The sequence below is a fragment of the Taudactylus pleione genome, unplaced genomic scaffold (assembly GCF_031769625.1).
Source record: "Taudactylus pleione unplaced genomic scaffold, aTauple2 ptg000027l, whole genome shotgun sequence".
Lineage (NCBI taxonomy): Eukaryota > Metazoa > Chordata > Amphibia > Anura > Myobatrachidae > Taudactylus > Taudactylus pleione.
The window spans coordinates 4,735,251-4,754,308 of record NW_028284429.1 but is presented as its reverse complement, the minus strand read 5'-3'; the positions used below and the strand labels follow the sequence as shown (position 1 = coordinate 4,754,308).

General features: G+C 47.9%; 1 protein-coding gene across 1 annotated transcript in view; it reads left to right on the top strand.

Annotated features, from left to right (window-relative positions):
- Positions 1-19,058, top strand: part of TTC17 (tetratricopeptide repeat domain 17) — a 93,182-nt gene that overhangs the window by 37,667 nt on the left and 36,457 nt on the right. The window contains exon 16 of the mRNA XM_088451813.1: positions 1,169-1,355. Within this exon, the coding sequence (XP_088307939.1) occupies positions 1,169-1,355 (187 nt within the window). The remainder of the gene's footprint in view (positions 1-1,168; positions 1,356-19,058) is intronic.

The window sequence follows — 19,058 nt, the reverse complement described above, 5'->3', positions numbered from 1 at the left end:
TAGAACGTCAGACTTTTAACCTGTTTAAACACCCCCCAATATTTATATAATGTTGTATTCATGCATATATGGGTAAATTGATGCCAGGGCTCTTACTCCAGTGAGGTGAGTGTTCTCCCTGTCATGTCCTGCCTTCACGCACACTCATAACGGTCATAGGGCAGTATTCAATTTGCGGCGAAAAGTCATTATTGCCTATTTTAATTATCCCTGTGTTCTATCACATTGACTTTTCGCCGGTGCGAAAAGTCAATGTAAAAAACGGGGATAATTTTTTACCAGCTTAAAGAGTTGGGGTTTAGGGGTGCAGGCTTAAAAAAAAAAATAGCCTGCACCCCTGGGAATGGTCCTTTAAAAATGACCTGTGTCAAAACAAGTTAAAAAAATAAATAAAAATAGGGACACCACAAAAAACGTTACGTTTTGGTGTTAAATAAAAAAATGGGGAACAAGTTTTAAACTAACAAAATAAATTCAGGGGGGGTTCCCAAGTATGCTTCAGGTGTTTTAAAAAATGCGGGTGGTAGCAGCAGGTGCGTTTTTGAACAATTTTAAAAATGCACCTTAGGGACTTAAATATGCTTGCACCCATTTTCATGTACCCCAAATTTTGATGCAACTAGTTTTTTTTTTTTTTTGTAAAAAGCGAAGTGCTATTCTTCACCCCTTCTTCCCTATCGCGGGAAAAAACACTTGCCGCGGCTATTTAAAAACCATACTTACCTTCTGCAGGCCAAAACGGGGGTACCCATAATGATCCCCCATGTCAGGACATCATTAGGGGGGGTCCCTGGGTGCTTTCCTGAAAATTGCAGAATTTTTCCCAATACCTTTCCGCCGGGTTCCGTTTACGCAGCTTTCAAATTGAATACAGGGATAAAGCGGGCGCACGCCCGATACTTTATCCCCGTCAAACCTCAGATATGGAGCGAAAAGTCCAGCACGCACTGTGGAGGATTGGTCTTTGACAGAGGTAGGTGTCTTTTGATTATGTGATGTGTACGTTACATATCTTTGCCAATGTTACCGGTAGTCCTTTAATGTATGACTAGACAAATGAGGTTGCGGTTAAGGCGTCCTCCAGAGGGCGTGTTTATGATAATGAGCTATATAATAGTACGGGTATCATATCTGACTCCTCCTGTAACATGCATCTATTCTTTTTCAGCCTCTTACACTGCTGAGCCTGGGTAACGCTTACCTGTCACTCAACAACCTGTCAGGTGCACTTCAAGTCTTCCGTGCGGCGCTGGATCTGCGCAGACAATGTGCCGAGTGCGAGGGCAGCCTGCACATGATCCGCTGCCTGCAGCTATATCCACTACTGTACAACGTCAGCTCTGCCCTGTGCAGCGGTAAGCACGCCTGCCGCCTTCACCCGCAAAACCTTTAAATCCTAAATTGTGTACATTTTTTTTACTTTTCTTTTTGTTTTTTTATTTTGCATTGATTCGTCCAAATAAATGTCTGAAATACCCAACTTTGGTTACATAACGTCAGTGTATTCAGTTCTGTGGATTCTCCATGAATGTCCCAGGTTATTTTGGGCAGGTGATTTTGTACCCTCTGCTCTTAAGCTGGCCACACATCTAATGGTTATCTGTCCAACCAGCCAACTAGTTGATTGGTTGGAATGAAAACCTGGTAATGGACAAAAACTGTTGTTTGAACAAATTGTTTAGATCAAACATTTAACAAACTTGTCTGACGCCATTTTCATCTGTTTTCTGGCATTTAGGAGCAAATTGCTGATCATCAGTTACTCCCGTACGTTACAGATTTTCATTCCAACCAATCAACTAGTTGGCTGGTTGGACAGATAATCTTTTGATGTGTATGCAGCTTTACACCTGACCCTTCAGCATAAACAGGCCACTTTCAGAGTCCTCCTCTCCATACAAATAGACGTTTGTACATAGGCCAGGTTTCTGCTGTTTTCTTGCTGAAATATTAGTAAATCTGCATTTGTCATTCCAGTTGCATTAAAGGTGTGTTCTCTTAAACGTGGAGGAGGTAGAAAATGATATTCACGTGTCCCCAAAATATTAATTGGAACAAGTATTATTTTATAGAAAAAAAATATATAGAACTATAGCAGTATGACCTCATTGTACCCCTTCATTAGAACGGTCTTGATGCCAAAAAAGAAAAACACAAAACGTGACACATTCTACTCTTAACTTTTTCATCCTCGTAGTAAATGAAATATCAATAAAAAAAACTTAAGTTTTTTTGTTTTTAAATAAGGACAGTAGAACCCAATTTCATGGCAGAAGACCTCATTTATCAAAATTGTTTGTGTGGAGCCACTAATACACAATTCATTTTTATCCTGGGAGTATTTTTTATTTATTTTTATTTATTATTATAATAAGGGTTCTGCTTTTATCCTGCTTTAGAATGTTTAGCAAGTTTCAGGGTCTCCAATCCCCCCCCTTTAGAATTGTTACTTACTATTCCATATACTGAGCCAGACCACTTGTGTGACCATCTCTAGGTGAGATATGACGGCTGTGGAAGGCTCTTACTGAGAAACAATGGGACCTGGAAGCACAGCATTCCTACTCATTATGCTCCGTATAATATCGCCAGAAGTAGTCCCGGCACAAAAGGGACTCTGGATTTTATTTTCACTCGGTATCCTGAGTATTCTGTAATAATCAGAAACAAACATGGCTCCTGCTTGCTTCATTTTACCTGGGACAAAAGTGAATGCAAAGTTCTTTCACTCACTTACATGGGCTGGCTTCTTCTGTATCTACCATTGTGGGAATTGTACAATGGTATAATATGTTGTCTAGCAGTCATTTTTCAAACACAGCCCGTAAAGTGACAGATGCTGATTGGTTGGTAATTTATCTCTCTCCAAGCTTTGATACATATGTTATGTGACAAGTACATAAAAAGCCTATGTAAAACCTGGTGACAAGAACTATATATTTCTACATCAGGGTCCATAGGGTACCCACAGGATACCTTGGGGGTATAGGCGATGGCGGCAGACATCCAGGCACCACAGAGTTAAAAACTTCTCCATCCTCCCAGGATGCACTGGGGTCCCTCTCCTATACCCCGCCCCCGAGCCTCAGGCACTCAGTTTTCGTCGGTGCCTGGCCGAAGTCGGATGCACCGTACAGAGTGGGGGTCTGCAGGCCCCTGAAGTTCTTCAATACAGCTGTGGCAGCACATCTAACGAGCAGACAACATGGACAGTCTGTACTGACGTCCATGTCGTCGCTCCTACACCCCGCTGGTACCAGAACGCCGGTACTGATCCGGGGATGCTGGTGGGTGACTGGGGTCACAGCTAGCGGTGGCCCCGGTTGCCCGGACTGTGGCCGGATTTACGGGGGTTCAGGTAAGCGGCAAGGTCCCTCGGTGGGTCCCAGCCGAATAGCACAGTCCTTAGTCCCCAGGCAGGGGGCTCCCTGGGGACTGGCTGCAGTGTGGAACCAGGCTACTGATCCCTGCGCTTTCCACTACCCCCTGGGACTGAGGACTGGACAGAAACAGTAAATGTCCAGTGTCCCAGGGGTTAAATGCATGCCAGGGGAGCGCGCTTTCCCTGCTAAGCTGCCGGCGCCTCCCCCGCTGCACACGGTCTCTCCACAAGGTGGTTAGGCATCTGCATGCGCTCCGCCCCCGGACCAGCCCTCCCTCTGCTCCTCGGTGGCCATTTTAATGCACACACTGCTGGAAGCTGTTAACACGGGCATCGTGGTCTGGGTCCCCCTGCATAGCTCTCCTCCGGTGCAAGGTCAGTGTATGCAGCGCTGTTTCCTACCAGGCTGGTTAGTTGATGAAGCACAGATACTGCAGGGTTTTCAATATTCTGCATTGTATGTGACTTTGTGCTAGTGCTGCTGTCTGTTACTTTCACATCCTGTCAGCTATTTTCCCTATCCCTGTTTTTCTTCTCTGCTAACAAGCCCTTGCAGTGCGGTGTTGCAAGGGGGATTTATACCTCACTATACAACTTGTTGTGAAGTGCGGTGGTCACATACAGCTCCGGGTCACACACTCAGTATGTCTGACAGTGAGCACGATTTCCCCATTCCGCCTCAGTGTACTGTATGCAAGGTACCATTGGCAGAGGGTGATGGTAACTCGGGTGGATTATGTAAGGCGTGCCTGCGGTGGCACGGCCGATTTCTGTCACTACACTTGTGCAGTAGCTACCATGGGCTTGTTTTGCTGCGGCACTTACTATCCTGGTGGGCCAGTTAACGACAACCCCTGCGTGTCCCCAGATGGGGGTCTCTCAGCAGTCTATGGTGTCGTCCCCTATGCAGGGGTTTCCTAAACAGTTAATCGTACCTCAGAGTTTCCCGTTGTCGCCCCCTCAGGTCATCCATGAACCTGCGTGGGCTAATTCACTGTCTACCTCAGTACACCAGCTGTCAGAGGTGTTACAGGGCTAGTCGTCTGTGCGGGCGCAGAAGCGTCTGCTGCAACCTCATCAAGATCAGGATGCTGTGACGACAGATGATGGCTCATACGTGTGGTGTGCACGGCCTTGGTTATTGAGCATGGCGCTCCTCCTGTAGCTAAATCAAAATATGCCTTTTTCAAGGATATTAAAAGTGATGCTACGGTGTTTCCCCTATCTGATCAGCTAGTGGATCATTTAGAGGAGGCGTGGAAAACGCTGGGTAAGCGTTACCAGCCCCCTAGACGGTTTGCGGTGGCATACCCTTTTGCAGATAATTATTTTGCAAAATTTAATAACCTGCCACAAGTGGATTTACACGTCTAGTAAAGAGTGCTACGTTGCCTATGTCCTCCTTAAAGGATCCAACGGATCGCAGGGTAGAAATATTCCCTTACAGGAGGCGTGTCCAGGCTGCTTTGGCCGTGTGCTGGGTGGCAAGAGCTATGGAGGACTGGGCTGATACCTTGGAGGTATCCCTGGACCCAGACTCGTCACCTGAACAGGTGGAGTTGGTGGGTAATTTAAGGGACTCAGCTACCTACATTAATGAGGCAGCTTTAGATATGGGCCTCATGGTGTCCAAGATCTCCTCGGCAGCAGTGGCGGCTCGTATCCTGTGGCTGCGTTCTTGGAAGGCGGATGCTGATTCCAAAAAGGCCTATAGAACGCAGAACAGACCCAGGGTACAGTCCTTTCCTAGGAGGACTGCCGCCAAGAAACCTGCAAAGCCCAGGACACAGGAGTGGGACGTCTGGTACTCCAGGCCTAAGTCCGATGACAAACCTTCGGCCTGACTGGACGGGCCTCTCTTTGGGGGACCTCAAAGTGGGAGGCAGACTTCTGAAATTCGCCCAAAAAGCTGGTGTCTGACCACTTCAGACACATGGGTCAGAGAAGTGGTCTCTCAGGGGTACGCCCTCTCCTTCCGCAGGAGGCCTCCCCGCCGGTTTTTCACCACATGCCTTCAGTCCAATCAGGACAAGGCCCAGGAACTCAAGAAGGCAATGCACTCGATGCTCCAGAATGGAGTTATAGTGCCAGTTCCTTTGTCTCAGAAGAGATTGGGGTATTACTCCAATCTTTTTCTGGTACAGAAAACCAATGGGTCCTACCGCCAATACTCAACCTCAAATTCCTCAACAAATTTCTGAGGGTTCCTTGGTTCAGGATGGAGACCCTGCGTTCCATTATTTTAGCAGTGGAACCTGGGGATTTCATGGTGCCGCTGGATATTCAGGATGCTTACCTGCATATCCCTATTGTCCCAGCACACCAGTGCTTCCTCAGATTTGCAGTGGTCAAGGACCACTTCCAGTTTCAGGCTCTGCCCTTCGGTTTGGCTACAGCACCTCGGGTGTTCACCAAAGTTATGGCAGCTCACGTGCGGTTGCAGGGAGCCCGCCTGTTACCTTATCTGGACGATCTCCTGTTACTGGCGGAGTCCTCAGAGAAACGTCAGCGCCACCTGCAACTAACAGTCTCTGTATTGCAGTCTCGCGGCTGGCTGATAAATTGGAAGAACTCCTCCCTGGTACCATCTCAGAGGATGCTCCATCTAGGAGCTCTGTTGGATTCCCAACATCAGAGGATCTTGGTGACGGGAGAAAAGATCTCTGCGTTACAGGCAAAGGTCCGTCTTTGCCTGCAGAGTCGCCGGGTGTCTATTCACTCGGCAATGAGGTTACTGGGACCCATGGTATCCATGTTCGACATGGTGGAGGTTGCCCAGTTTTACTTGAGACCTCAAGCTGATCCTCTCCAGATGGAATGGGTCGCCCCAAAGGATAAAGACACAGACTATGGTGCTTTCCCCGGAGGTGCGATTATCTCTGGCCTGGTGGCTACAGACTGTTCACCTGAACAAGGGGCGCCCCTTTTGGATCGCAGACTGGGCCCTTCTGACGACGAATGCCAGTCTCCAGGGCTGGGGAGCGGTGATGGGTCCACACTTCTTTCAGGGAAGGTGGACATCGGTAGAAGCTGCTATTCTAATAAACATATTGGAACTGCAGGCAGTATTCAAGGCTCTCCAAGCAAGCAAGACAGGTCTTGCAGGGAAAACCTTTGCAGGTACAGTCTGACAACGCCACCACGGTGGCATACATAAACCGCCAAGGAGGGACTCTGTCAGGCGGCTCTGACAGAGGTGTCCCGCATTCTAGTATGGGCGGAAAAGCATCTCGCTGCAATATCTGCAGTGTTCATACCAGAAGTTCTCCACTGGGAAGCAGACTTTCTCAGCAGTCAAGACGTGCATCCAGGAGATTGGTCTCTTCACCAGGAAGTGTGTCAGCTACTGGTGAACAAGTGAGGCCTTCCAGAGATAGATCTCCATGGCCTCACGACACGACAACAAACTGCCGATGTTCGAATCAAGAACAAGAGACGCAAAGGCTTGTCTAGTGGCTGCTTTGGCGGTCAAGTGGACCTTCCAGTATGCGTACCTCTTCCCTCCGTTCTGCCTTCTTCCTCGAGTGATACGCAAATTCATGCAAGAAGGCGGCATGCTACTGCTGATTGATCCAGCGTGGCCCAGGCGGCACTGGTACATGTATCTTCAGAGTCTCTCAGTGAACACTCCGCTGTTGTTGCCTCAACATCAGGACCTGCTGTCACAGGGTCCTTGCCTTCGTCCGGACCTGAGTCGGCTGTCTTTGACAGCGGGGCTATTGAGACTGCCCTCTTGAGGTCCAGAAGTTTCTCCAGCTCTGTGGTCAACACCATGCTGAGAGCTTGGAAGCCTTCATCTACCATAGTGTGGCGGGCTTTCTTCCAGTGGTGTCGCACTAGAGGTTATGCTCCTCAGGTGTTCAGATTGTCCAGGGTTCTGGCCTTCCTACAGGCCGGTTTAGACCAGGGTCTTCACCTAGCTTCCCTGAAGGTACAGGTGTCTGCACCTTCAGTGTGGTTTCATCGTAGGGTTGTTATGCTTCCTGATGTCCGCACCTTTATGCAAGCGGTGCTTCTTATTCAGCCTCCCTTTGTTCCACCTGTGGCACCATGGGATCTGGCTGTGGTCTTGAAGACTCAAGGACCGCCATTTGAACCACTGGGCTCAGTGGATTTGAAATGGCTACCCATTCAGACTGTGTTCCTTCTGCCTATTGCTTCGGCCAGAAGGGTTTCAGAATTGGGAGCTCTCTCATGCAGACCTCCATTTCTAATTCTTCATAGACACAGGGCTGTGCTGCGCACTCGTCCTGGGTTTCTTCCAAAGGTGGTATCTAGTTTCCATATAAACGAGGAAATTATCGCACCATAGTTTACTTCACTGGACCTTTCGGTTGGTGAGGCCACCTTGGCTGTGGTGCGGGCTTTGAAAATCTATGTGGACCGCACTTCTGTCTATAGGAAGTCACTCTTTGTTTGTCCTTTATGGCTTCCATAAAAGAGGTTGGCCTGTCACTAAACAAACGTTGGCAGGATGGATTCGACTGGCTATCTCTGAAGCTTTTGCTCAGGAGGGCCTTCCTGTTCCATCTTCGGTTAAGGCTCATTCCACTAGGTCTGTGGGTCCTTCATGGGCAGCTCGATGTGGCGCCTCAGCTGTTCAGCTTTGTAAGGCGGCCACGTGGTCAACTGTCGATACTTTCGTATGGTATTATGCTTTTGATACCTACGACTCTCCGGATGCTTCCTTCGGGCGACGGATTCTCCTCTCAGCACAGGAGCGTCCCCACCCTTGAAGGATACTGCTTTGGGACATCCCCAAGGTATCCTGTGGATACCCTATGGACCCTGATGTAGAAAATATGAGATGGTAAGAACTTACCTTTTTGTTATCTCCATTTCTACGAAGTCCATAGGGTTCCACAGGACTCCCGCCCTGTCGCACCTGTACTGCAGATGGGCTGTGGTTCTGGTCACCGGTTTTTCCGTCTCCCTCTGGTGAGAATGTGATTCTTGTGTGTTCCAGACTTTCTTCTCTCTCTCTCTTTATCCTCCTCCGGCCTATGGCTTGTGACGGAACTGAGTGCCTGAGGCTCGGGGGCGGGGTATAGGAGAGGGACCCCAGTGCATCCTGGGAGGATGGAGAAGTTTTTAACTCTGTGGTGCCTGGATGTCTGCCGCCATCGCCTATACCCCAAGGTATCCTGTGGAACCCTATGGACCGTAGAAATAGAGATATGGTAAGAACTTACCTTATCTCATATTATTTCAGTTATATATATTTTTCATATATATTATTATCGTGGGTACAGGTGGCAAGCTGGTACACAGAGCAGGCGAGGTGCAGAGCTAAGAGGAGGCAACACTGAGACACTTGAACTGCAGTAAATACGGAGCAAGGGAGCACAGGAACTAGCTCACAGCTAATGCTGTGATAAACGTTGCACTGGCAACCAAAGGACCTCTTGACAGCCCTTTAGTACCCTCAGGTAGTGCAGGATTGGCTGTAACACACTCCCAGGACAGCTGTGACCGGATTGGCTCCCACCAGACACCTGACCAAATCCAACATGGCCGCGCCCAGTAGCCTCCAGCACGGTAGTGCTGTCAGTTGCTCCTGCTCACACCTCCCTCCAGATGAGCCCCCTTAGTCTGTGGGGACCCCCTGTGCCCAGCACCGCTCTCCAGGGCCCCGCTCCACCGCCGGAGGAACCGCGCCAGAGCACCTGGCAAGGTAAGAGTCGCGATCCTGACAGCCCGAATCGTGACACACGCTCCCTATATGCTCTGTAACATGGGCATTGCAGAGGATGCTGGGAGTTGTCATGTTCACCCCCGGTTTCGTTTATATCTCTTTATAATGTATTATCGTACTTTAATCCTCATCAAAAGATCTTCCTGGGTGACTCAATCTTGACATGTCATTGGAGACTTTTTCATTTTCATAGGAATTCTGGGAGTTGTAGTTGACCCTTGCCAAGTTCAGAGAGGGATGTGGCTGTGTTTTGTTTAGAGATTTAGGACCTCATTCAGAGTCGGTCGTTGCGGCCGCACGGTCATAAGGTAAAAGGGGCCGATATGCAAATGAAACGCTCACAAGTTGCATCAAGATGGGATCATTAGCTGGATGAGCGAGGGGAGGATGCGGCCGTAAGACTAAAAATACGCACCCTTCTCGTTCCCATTACACGTCATCTCCGGGCATATAAGGATTAATCGAGGCCATCGGGAACCATCGGAGCTGGTCGTAGACCTTAAGGTTGACCATACCCTCTCTTAAGCACTACGATCAAGTCAGTGTAAAAACCTCCCATGTCACATGTGCCATGACACTACTTAGTTAATTATGCACTCCCATAAAACGCCGTTTGCATAGTCGGGCACGCCTGCGTTCGGATCTCTACTCCCCCGTTGACAAGCACCTTCCCGTTACCACCCACAAACGCCTCATCCTGTCACTCAAACTAATGACCTGGCCAAGTTGAAGGAGAGAGCAATTTCTGATCGTAATAGCTAGTTTGCGCACGCGCATTGCGAATTTTACGCATGCGCAGTTTAGCGAACATCGGTGGCGTATGACCGTGCGGCCGCAACGACCGACTCTGAATGAGGTCCTCAATGTGTGTATCGAGCGATATCTGCAGAGGCAGGCACGGCGAGGTTGCCGGCATCTGTAAGTGCATACACACCTGCCGATGCCGTCAACGACAAACTACAACGGGGCGGGTGATCGGGACCATGATGCATTCGGCAGTATGGCATCATTAACGATATCCTGAGATTTAGCTGCATGTACAGGTGACTGAGGATAATGATAACTAGCAGCGGGAGCGCGCCTCGTTCATCGCTTAGTGCATACACACTGGGTGATTTGAACGATGTATCGATCAAATATGTTGTTAGCGTTCATATCGTTCACAAGTGTGGTCCAGTGTGTATGGGGCTTTAGTGCCAGCCGCTCACTAGCCTATAATCTGCATTCTGTGTATGGTTTGGTAATTGGCACATTCAATGAGAAAATGAGCAACATTAAGCCAAACTTTCTAAAGGACCTTTTTCTCCTTCATCCACCAGGGGACACTGGAGATCAAGACACTGGGGTGTAGATAGGTGGAGCTGGCACTTTAAATTTAGAAGCATGAATGACTCCTTCCCTTCTATCCCCCAGAGCATCCTTTTTAAAAATGTGTCCGAGGGAGCCGGTCACTTGGGGCTGAGTTCACTATATATATATATATATATATTTTATTTACAAGCAGCAGGGGTGTTGCTCAGGACGTCCCTGGTCAGCTCTTGGGTCATCAAGGCTGTTAAAGATGGGCAGAGGAGTTTGTTTTGAGGACAGGCTGACAGACAGCTGCATCTGTCAGCCTGCTACAAGGAGGCTTCAGGAGGGACCCACCACCATAATTTGAGAGTGGGTGTCCGGGTCCCTGGCACCCTGACATTGCTCACATGCCGCAGCTTATCACAGAAGTTGTGCCCATGCCGCCGTGCACCTGAAGCCAGCAGTGGTAACTATTATCTGCCCCCAACAAACCAGCTGCATGACTGACTTCAGTCCCACCTAGGAGATTATAGGGTGGGGGCGTGCTTTTTGAGGTTCTGGGATGCTTGGTTTCACACCAGTTCTTCGGTTTGGATTCAGAATCTGGTGTCCCCGGTCTACAATATAGAGTTTGCAGTTTTTTCTCACCATGTTGTTTTTTTTTTTTTTTTACCACAGGTCTTCCCAACAGAAGCAGTGTGTTCTTCAGCAGGCAATTCACAAATTGGTGGATTTCGAGGTGTTGATCCCGGTCCCAGCTCATCAGAGAAGTCTAGGGTTCTATTCAAATCTTTTTGTGGTCCCGAAGCCAGACTGCACTGTCGGATCTATTTTGAATTTGAAATTGCTAAATCCTTTTCCTGGAGCTTTACCGATTCAAGATGGAGTCTCTTCGCTCTGTGATTGTGGGTCTGGAACAGGGAGAATTCCTAGTGTCGCTTGACATCAAGGATTCTTATCTCCATATCCCTATATGGGAACCACATCAAGCCTTTCTTCGATTTGCAATTAGGGAGACCCATTTTCAGTTTCTGGCTCTACCGTTCAGACTGTCATCGGCACCCCGGATATTTACCAAGGTACTGTCTGTGATCGCCCATTTTCGCTCCTTGGTCCCAGGGGGTGGAGGCCATTATCCTGGCGATTGGCCAGGTGCTGACGGTCCAGGATACCAAATCCTCAGTTTCTTCAGATGAGTCCATGTTTGGTACAAAACAGAGGTTAACTATCAATTTCATTTTTCACAGGAATTAAATAATCAATTGTCTGCAGCTTGGCAGCTTCCTGATGATAAGAAATTTTGGCTGCCCAAGCGGTTTTTGTCCCTATATCCTTTTCCCATGTCTAGTACAGAGAGGTGGGAAACTCCTCCACCAGTCTGTGTCCCGTCTCTCCAAAAAGACTACGCCTGGAGCTTCTTCACTCAAGGACAGTTCTGACCGTAAGTTAGAAACCACATTGAAAACCTGGCCTCAACCTGGATGTTTTTCTCCAGTCTTCTATGGTTGAGCCTTTGGAGGATGTAGACCTTAAATCCCTCTATTGGAAGACACTATTCTCCTTTATGCCCTTGGTTTCGGCCAGGCGAGTTTCGGAGTTGGGAGCTCTTTTGTCGACCTTATCTCGTTTTTCATGATCGTGCGGAACTCCGTACCAAGCGGTCTTTCCTGCCGATCGGCCTTCCACATCAATCTGCCGATTGTGCTTCCGGTGTTGTCGGGCGGTTCTCAGTCTTCCCTCACCTTGGAAGTGGTGCGGGCTCTTCGAATTTATGTGGCCTGTACAGCAGCACTAAGGAAGTCAGATTCCTTATTTGTTTTTTATGATGCTGCTAAGCGTGGTTGGCCTGCTTCTAAGCAGACGTTGACCATCAGGCAGGCTTATATTTCTAGCGCCCAGCCTCCGCTGGTTCCTGTTTCTGCACATTCCACTCCTGCGGTGGGTTCTTCTTGGGCTGCCCGTCGAGGCGCCTCAACCTCTCAGTTCTGCCGTGCAGCCAATTGGTCCTCTGTACACACTTTTTTTTTTTTCTACAGCGCTCCCCGTCACCGCCCGCAAACGTCAGCAGCAGGTCAGTCATACTGCAGCTTTCGTGGCAGGACCAGATCTGCATAGACGCAGTGTGGCTCCTGCGGAGATCAAAGATCATTGGAAATCTGTGTGACCAACGAAACAGCGTCCATCGCTGGGCCAGGCCCTCAGTGTCATTTGTTCAGTTTGGTCTGATGTAGTCACCTGTGAGATTTGCAGTGTGTGCACTTTCATTAGGGATGTCCCATCACATGCAGGGCCAAAACTGATACGTTGGACATTCTGACAATCATCCCCCTCCTTCTGACACACCTCCTTCCCAGCCTTTGCGCCACTTCGGCTTTCTACTCTATTAGGCCGTATTTTATCAGTAAGACAGGGGAGCCAGACAGTGTTATCATTGGGTAGCGGACAGGGCTGGCTTACATTTTATGAAGGCCTTGCATTCTCCCCCTAACAACTAATTATACTCCTATAGAGTGCTTCAGGTGAATCTTTAGTGGACCCTTCCTGCAACGAGGTGGGAGGCGAAGCCAGGGGTTTGTTTTGTACGGATTGCAACCTTTTAGTCGCTCGTCTGAAATCAGATGAGTCCCCTCTGCAACGAACACTGTTGACTGTCTTATCAGTGAGTCTCTTGGCCGTAAGTAATCGGGATCCCAATAAGTGGGTCACCCTCTTCGTTCCATTTTTGGGAAACAGGCCTACCTATTGGCGCTTTTTTTTTTTTTATTGCAAACCAGACTTTAACAAATTGTTGTTGGAGAGATGGGCAGACCCTGAAGTTTACATTGTTGATGGCATTTTGAAAACACTTTTACCTGTTCTTCCATTGTGACCTAGGGGTCTATTTACTAAGCAGTGTTAGGAGACAGAGTGAAAAGTGATAAGGTGCCAGCCAATCAGCTCCCAACTGTCATTTTTCAAACAGCCTGTGAGATGACAGTTAGGAGCTGATTGGCTGGCACCTTATCACTTTTCACTCTGTCTCCTAAAACTGCTTAGTAAATAGACCCCCTAGAATTAGCTAATGCAAGTAGCTTGTTTTGTCATTTATAAGCTGCCCTTTAATCGGAGGAGTGGATGTAGACCTCTGCCATGTTAGTAGCGAAAACAGCGGCCAATGTTATGATGTGCAGGGTCCTTTTTGGCTTAAATCCTGGTCAGCTGGTAATGAAATTCAAAAATAGATAGGGGAAAAAAAAATTCCCTCCTCGCCCTATTAAAGCCCGAGCTGGAAAACCGACTTTAGGAAGCCACAGGTGGGAATTCTTCCTTCCTTCCGCAGAATAGGGCACAAGTCTGTTTCCACCACAAGTGCTTATTGTGTTCCCCTGAAAAAAGACCAGTCCTCAATGTCCCAAGCGCTGGTCCATCAGTAACTATTGTTAAAAAACCAGTTTCCAACATCAAACTGGTGTAAAAGTTGCATGAATTTCTTGAATTGTTCAGAGCTTAAAAAATTTGACCTGTCCGGATCGGAATGCAATCGGGAAGCCGGCTGACATTATACCGACAGCCGGCTTCCCGACTGTCATATCCCGGCGAGGCTGAAATGACCGGCGTCTAGATGTAGACGCCGCTCATTTCACCGACGCCGGGAGACCAGCGCCCGGCATCCCGATCAAAGGGATGCCGGGCACCGCGAGCGGACAGCCACGGGTGGGTGGGGGGGGGGGAGGGTTAGGTTTAGGGCTCCCGGGGGGGACTTAGGTTTAGGCAGCGGGAAAGGGGAGGAGGGTTAGGTTTAGGCACTTGAGGGGAGGTTAGGGATAAGCACCCCTAAGGGAGGGTTAGGGGGTAGGTTAGTTTGTACTTACCTGTGGACGATCGGGATTTCCAGCGCTGTCGGACTGCCGCTGCCGGATCTGTTCCACTGTCGGCCTGACGCTGCCGGGAATCGAACTGCCGGCCATGCGGCCGGCGGTATTACATACTGATTCCGTCCGGATCTGTTTGGTCATATTTAAACGGGTTCACTGATCGTGCTAGTCCGCAATTGTATTCTGCCTATGGATGCTATTTTTTTTACATACTTTCATGGAACAGCTTGTTGACAGAACTGTGGCGTCCATGTATAGGCCGGTATACAATTAGCCACGAAAATGTTTTCACGGGTGGAAACTTGTCGCTCCATTTGCCCGAATGTCACTTTTCCATGTATGCATGCTACCGTTTATCGAGCTATCCTATTGTAAAAGCAGCGAAGTCGCATTCCTGCGATAATTTTTGCAGGGATGACAGTAGAAAATGGGGATATCAGCCTGTACCCCAAAAAAGATAAACTAATATAGGCTAACCATTATAAATGACAGTGACCGTTTCCAGTACTTTTTACTTTTTAACCCCAAAAATTGTCGTCATTGACCCAATTAAGCTAATTTTAAAATTTATTTTTTCCTAATTTGTCATTAAGGGGGGGTTGTCTAAGGGGCTCTGGATCAAGTCACAACTTTTTTTACTTTTAAAATCCAGGTTTTGCACAACTTTTCACCTGCTCAGAGGTGGTGAAAACGTTTTGCGACTTCTATGCTACAGATGTGTCCACACACATCTATCCTCTGTACGCTACACAACGTGGGAGCTCCATGTGACTGTAACGTCTTTTTGTGACTTGTTATCCTCAAATGCCTCCTATTCACACAGCGTTGCGACTAAATAGCACCAGCGGCTTCTGCTGATGAAAATGATATGCGGCATGCCTATGTTCTGTGAGTGACTGCGGGTGTATCTGCGTGTGAAACGCTACTTTGGTGTTACAGCCGCTGACACTGTAACGTAGCCCTTCGCATGCAGATGCAGCCACAGAATATAGGCATGCCGCATGTCATTTTAATCAGCAGAAGTTCATTGGGCGTCCTATTCGCATTGCTATTCGAATAAGATGCATTTGATGGTAAGTTACACGAAAAGACGCTTGGCGCTACCGAGCCACGGCATGGCGCAACTAGTAGGACTGTTGAACGCGCAAGGAGGCTAGATGTATGAGGACATATCTCTATCTCTAGCCAAGGGCCGCAGTCTCATAATAGAATTTTCAAAGTATCCTGGGGTGTCACCCATGACGTCCAAATGGAGAGTCCAAAAATATAGAAAAAATTGAGGGGCACTCACCAGATTAGCACATAAGGTATCAAAAATGTATTCCTCACATAATGAGCAGACAGGTAAAGAAGTATAGTCTCGACGTTTCGGTCCCATCAGAACCATTTTCAAGAGGCACAGCCGTACCACATGCACATCAGGAAATCAGTCAATCCCTGCAGATCCCGTGTAAACTGAACACCCACCCACCAGGTCACTAAATACCCCAGGTGATCAGCAAAAGAGCGCCAAAACACAATCCACATTTAGCAATCAACATAATAGATCACATAGCACCTACCCCATAGCGTCCCACACGTGTGGCATGGCATAAACACACAACTCTTTCTGGTGTGTGAGCCGCATGCCAGGGCCAGCGGGGAGAGCGCGGCAGTGCTTCCGGTGAAATGGAACACACACGTCACCAGCAACTGCCAAAGAGTGGCACAGTTCGGAGGGACTTCCCCCTCCGCAGCGTGCTAGTTTCCTCTACATCCGCCCGGCGGCCGTCACCATGGCAACCTGTGTATGTATATATATATATATATATATATAATATGGGATAGCACGCTAAGTATTTTTTTGCTGAAATAGAATATGGCCCTAAGTGGGAGAACTATTTACAGTGCTTGATTTATGGTTGGAGTCTTGGGCTCTGTGTCATAGGCCTGTATTAAATTTGAGACGAAAAGTCCGGATCCGCGATACGTTTTTGCCGATAACGTCATTTTCGCCTGTTTGAAAAAAGTTTCGCCTATGAATAGCAGGCGGAAAAAAGTGCAGAATTGGAGTTTTGGTAAATTGTGTAAAAAAACAAAAAAAAAAAAATGCAAAAAAAACACTTAAGGGCACCCCTAAAAATTACTTGGAAAACGGGGGGCAAAAAAAAAAGTTGGGGGACAAAGTTAAAAACTAGCGAACTTAACTCTGGGGGGGGTCCCTAAGTATGCCCCAGGTGTTTTTTTTTTCATTGCAGGGGCTTGCGGCAGGTGGGTTTTTCTCCGATTTTTTTTTTTTTTTTTTTTCCAACTTCACTTTAGCAACTTTTAAATATGCTGACCCCCATTTTCAAGTACCCCAAATTTCAAGTACCCCAAAATTGGGATAACTTATTTTCTGGAAAAAAACCTCCTGAATACTATTCTGCACCATGCATAGAAAAACGCTATTTAGCAGCTATTGAGCCCGTTTAAAAACACCAAATACCTTCAGCAAGCCAAATCGGGGGTACCATAGGGTACCCCCATGTCAGAGCTTCTTTTGGGGGCTGTCAGGCTGATTTTCACAAATCTGACAGTACTTTCCGCCTGTCTTAGTTTCGCCAGGTCTTGTTTTCGCGTACTTTCAAATTGAATACGGGGTAAAGCGGGCACACGCGCGGTACTTTTCTGCCTACAAAACAGGCGAAGAAGGCAAAATCCGGGCCGCAAATAAGTATCGCTGCTCAAATTGAATACAGCTCATAGACGTAGTGTTAGAGGAAATACCGGTATATTAATTTGGCAGCTCTGGTTGGAAGTAGTAATCCCCCACTTTGAGTTGGTAGTTTTCATTGCCAGCGATTGCGGGTTCTCTTGCGTTGCTGCTGTACAGGAGTTTTGTGTCGGAATGTTGGAGAAATTACAAATCTCTGTTGAAATGTTTTGACTTTGCTACTTGTGATGGTTAATGGTGGACTTTCATATCAGTAGGCGTATAGAAGAATCCATAGGTGCCGGTACCATTTCAGCTGCCATATGTGACTGCTGGTGTTTATGGTAAGTTTAGGATTGCGGTGTAATGCCCATCATTCATTATACAAGTATAATACACTGAAGTGTTGGATGGTACACTATACCCTATTTCTATCACTGATCAAGGTCACTTCTTGCCAGTGAATTGTTGGGACTCCCCGGTAGGTCGCCACACATGCACCTAAACCGGAATCTTCTACTGAAATGATAAAAAAAACTGTATATATCTGTGGTAAAGCTGACGCTGCGAGTAATAGAGGAATGCCTGTGGGCCTGATTCAGCGTGGATCGCAGTATCGGTCACGTACCAAGAATGGCCGATACTGCGAATGCAATGTGTGCGCACAGGATAGAATTGCGATCCCGCATGCACCTAGAAAGCCATTGCAGAGTGAGTGACGGGACGTCAGCGTTTTGGGGGTGGTGACGGGGGAGTGGTCGGAGAAACGCAGGCGTGCCAGTCTGTTTGAACGCCGTTACATGGGCGTGCATAAATGAGCCACTGCGATGTCCTACGCAGCCTGAGTACTCGCTGAATGCGATGAGACTTGTAGTTTCTGAGACCGGTCAGATCTGCTGTCATTGTGCGTGAGTGTCCGATGTTACCGGTGTGAACGCAGGACTGTGAGGTATTACAGATGTGAGATAGCAGTAGTGGGTGTCTCTATGCTGGCTGGGCTGTGGCTGATGTTACAGATGTATACACAGGACTGTGAGGTATTACAGATGTGAGATAGCAGTAGTGGGTGTCTCTATGCTGGCTGTGATGTGGCTGATGTTACAGATGTATACACAGGACTGTGAGATATTACAGATGTGAGTTAGCAGTAGTGGGTGTCTCTATGCTGGCTGAGCTGTGGCTGATGTTACAGATGTATACACAGGACTGTGAGGTATTACAGATGTGAGATAGCAGTAGTGGGTATCTCTATGCTGGCTGTGCTGTGGCTGATGTTACAGATGTATACACAGGACTGTGAGGTATTACAGATGTGAGATAGCAGTAGTGGGCGTCTCTATGCTGGCTGTGCTGTGGCTGATGTTACAGATGTATACACAGGACTGTGAGGTATTACAGATGTGAGATAGCAGTAGTGGGCGTCTCTATGCTGGCTGAGCTGTGGCTGATGTTACAGATGTATACACAGGACTGTGAGGTATTACAGATGTGAGATAGCAGTAGTGGGTGTCTATGCTGGCTGTGCTGTGGCTGATGTTACAGATGTATACACAGGACTGTGAGGTATTACAGATGTGAGATAGCAGTAGTGGGTATCTCTATGCTGGCTGTGCTGTGGCTGATGTTACAGATGTATACACAGGACTGTGAGGTATTACAGATGTGAGATAGCAGTAGTGGGCGTCTCTATGCTGGCTGTGCTGTGGCTGATGTTACAGCTGTATACACAGGACTGTGAGTTAGTACAGATGTGAGATAGCAGTAGTGGGTGTCTCTATGCTGGCTGTGATGTGGCTGATGTTACAGATGTATACACAGGACTGTGAGGTATTACAGATGTGAGATAGCAGTAGTGGGTATCTCTATGCTGGCTGTGCTGTGGCTGATACAGATGTATACACAGGACTGTGAGGTATTACAGATGTGAGATAGCAGTAGTGGGCGTCTCTATGCTGGCTGTGCTGTGGCTGATGTTACAGATGTATACACAGGACTGTGAGGTATTACAGATGTGAGATAGCAGTAGTGGGCGTCTCTATGCTGGCTGAGCTGTGGCTGATGTTACAGATGTATACACAGGACTGTGAGGTATTACAGATGTGAGATAGCAGTAGTGGGTGTCTATGCTGGCTGTGCTGTGGCTGATGTTACAGATGTATA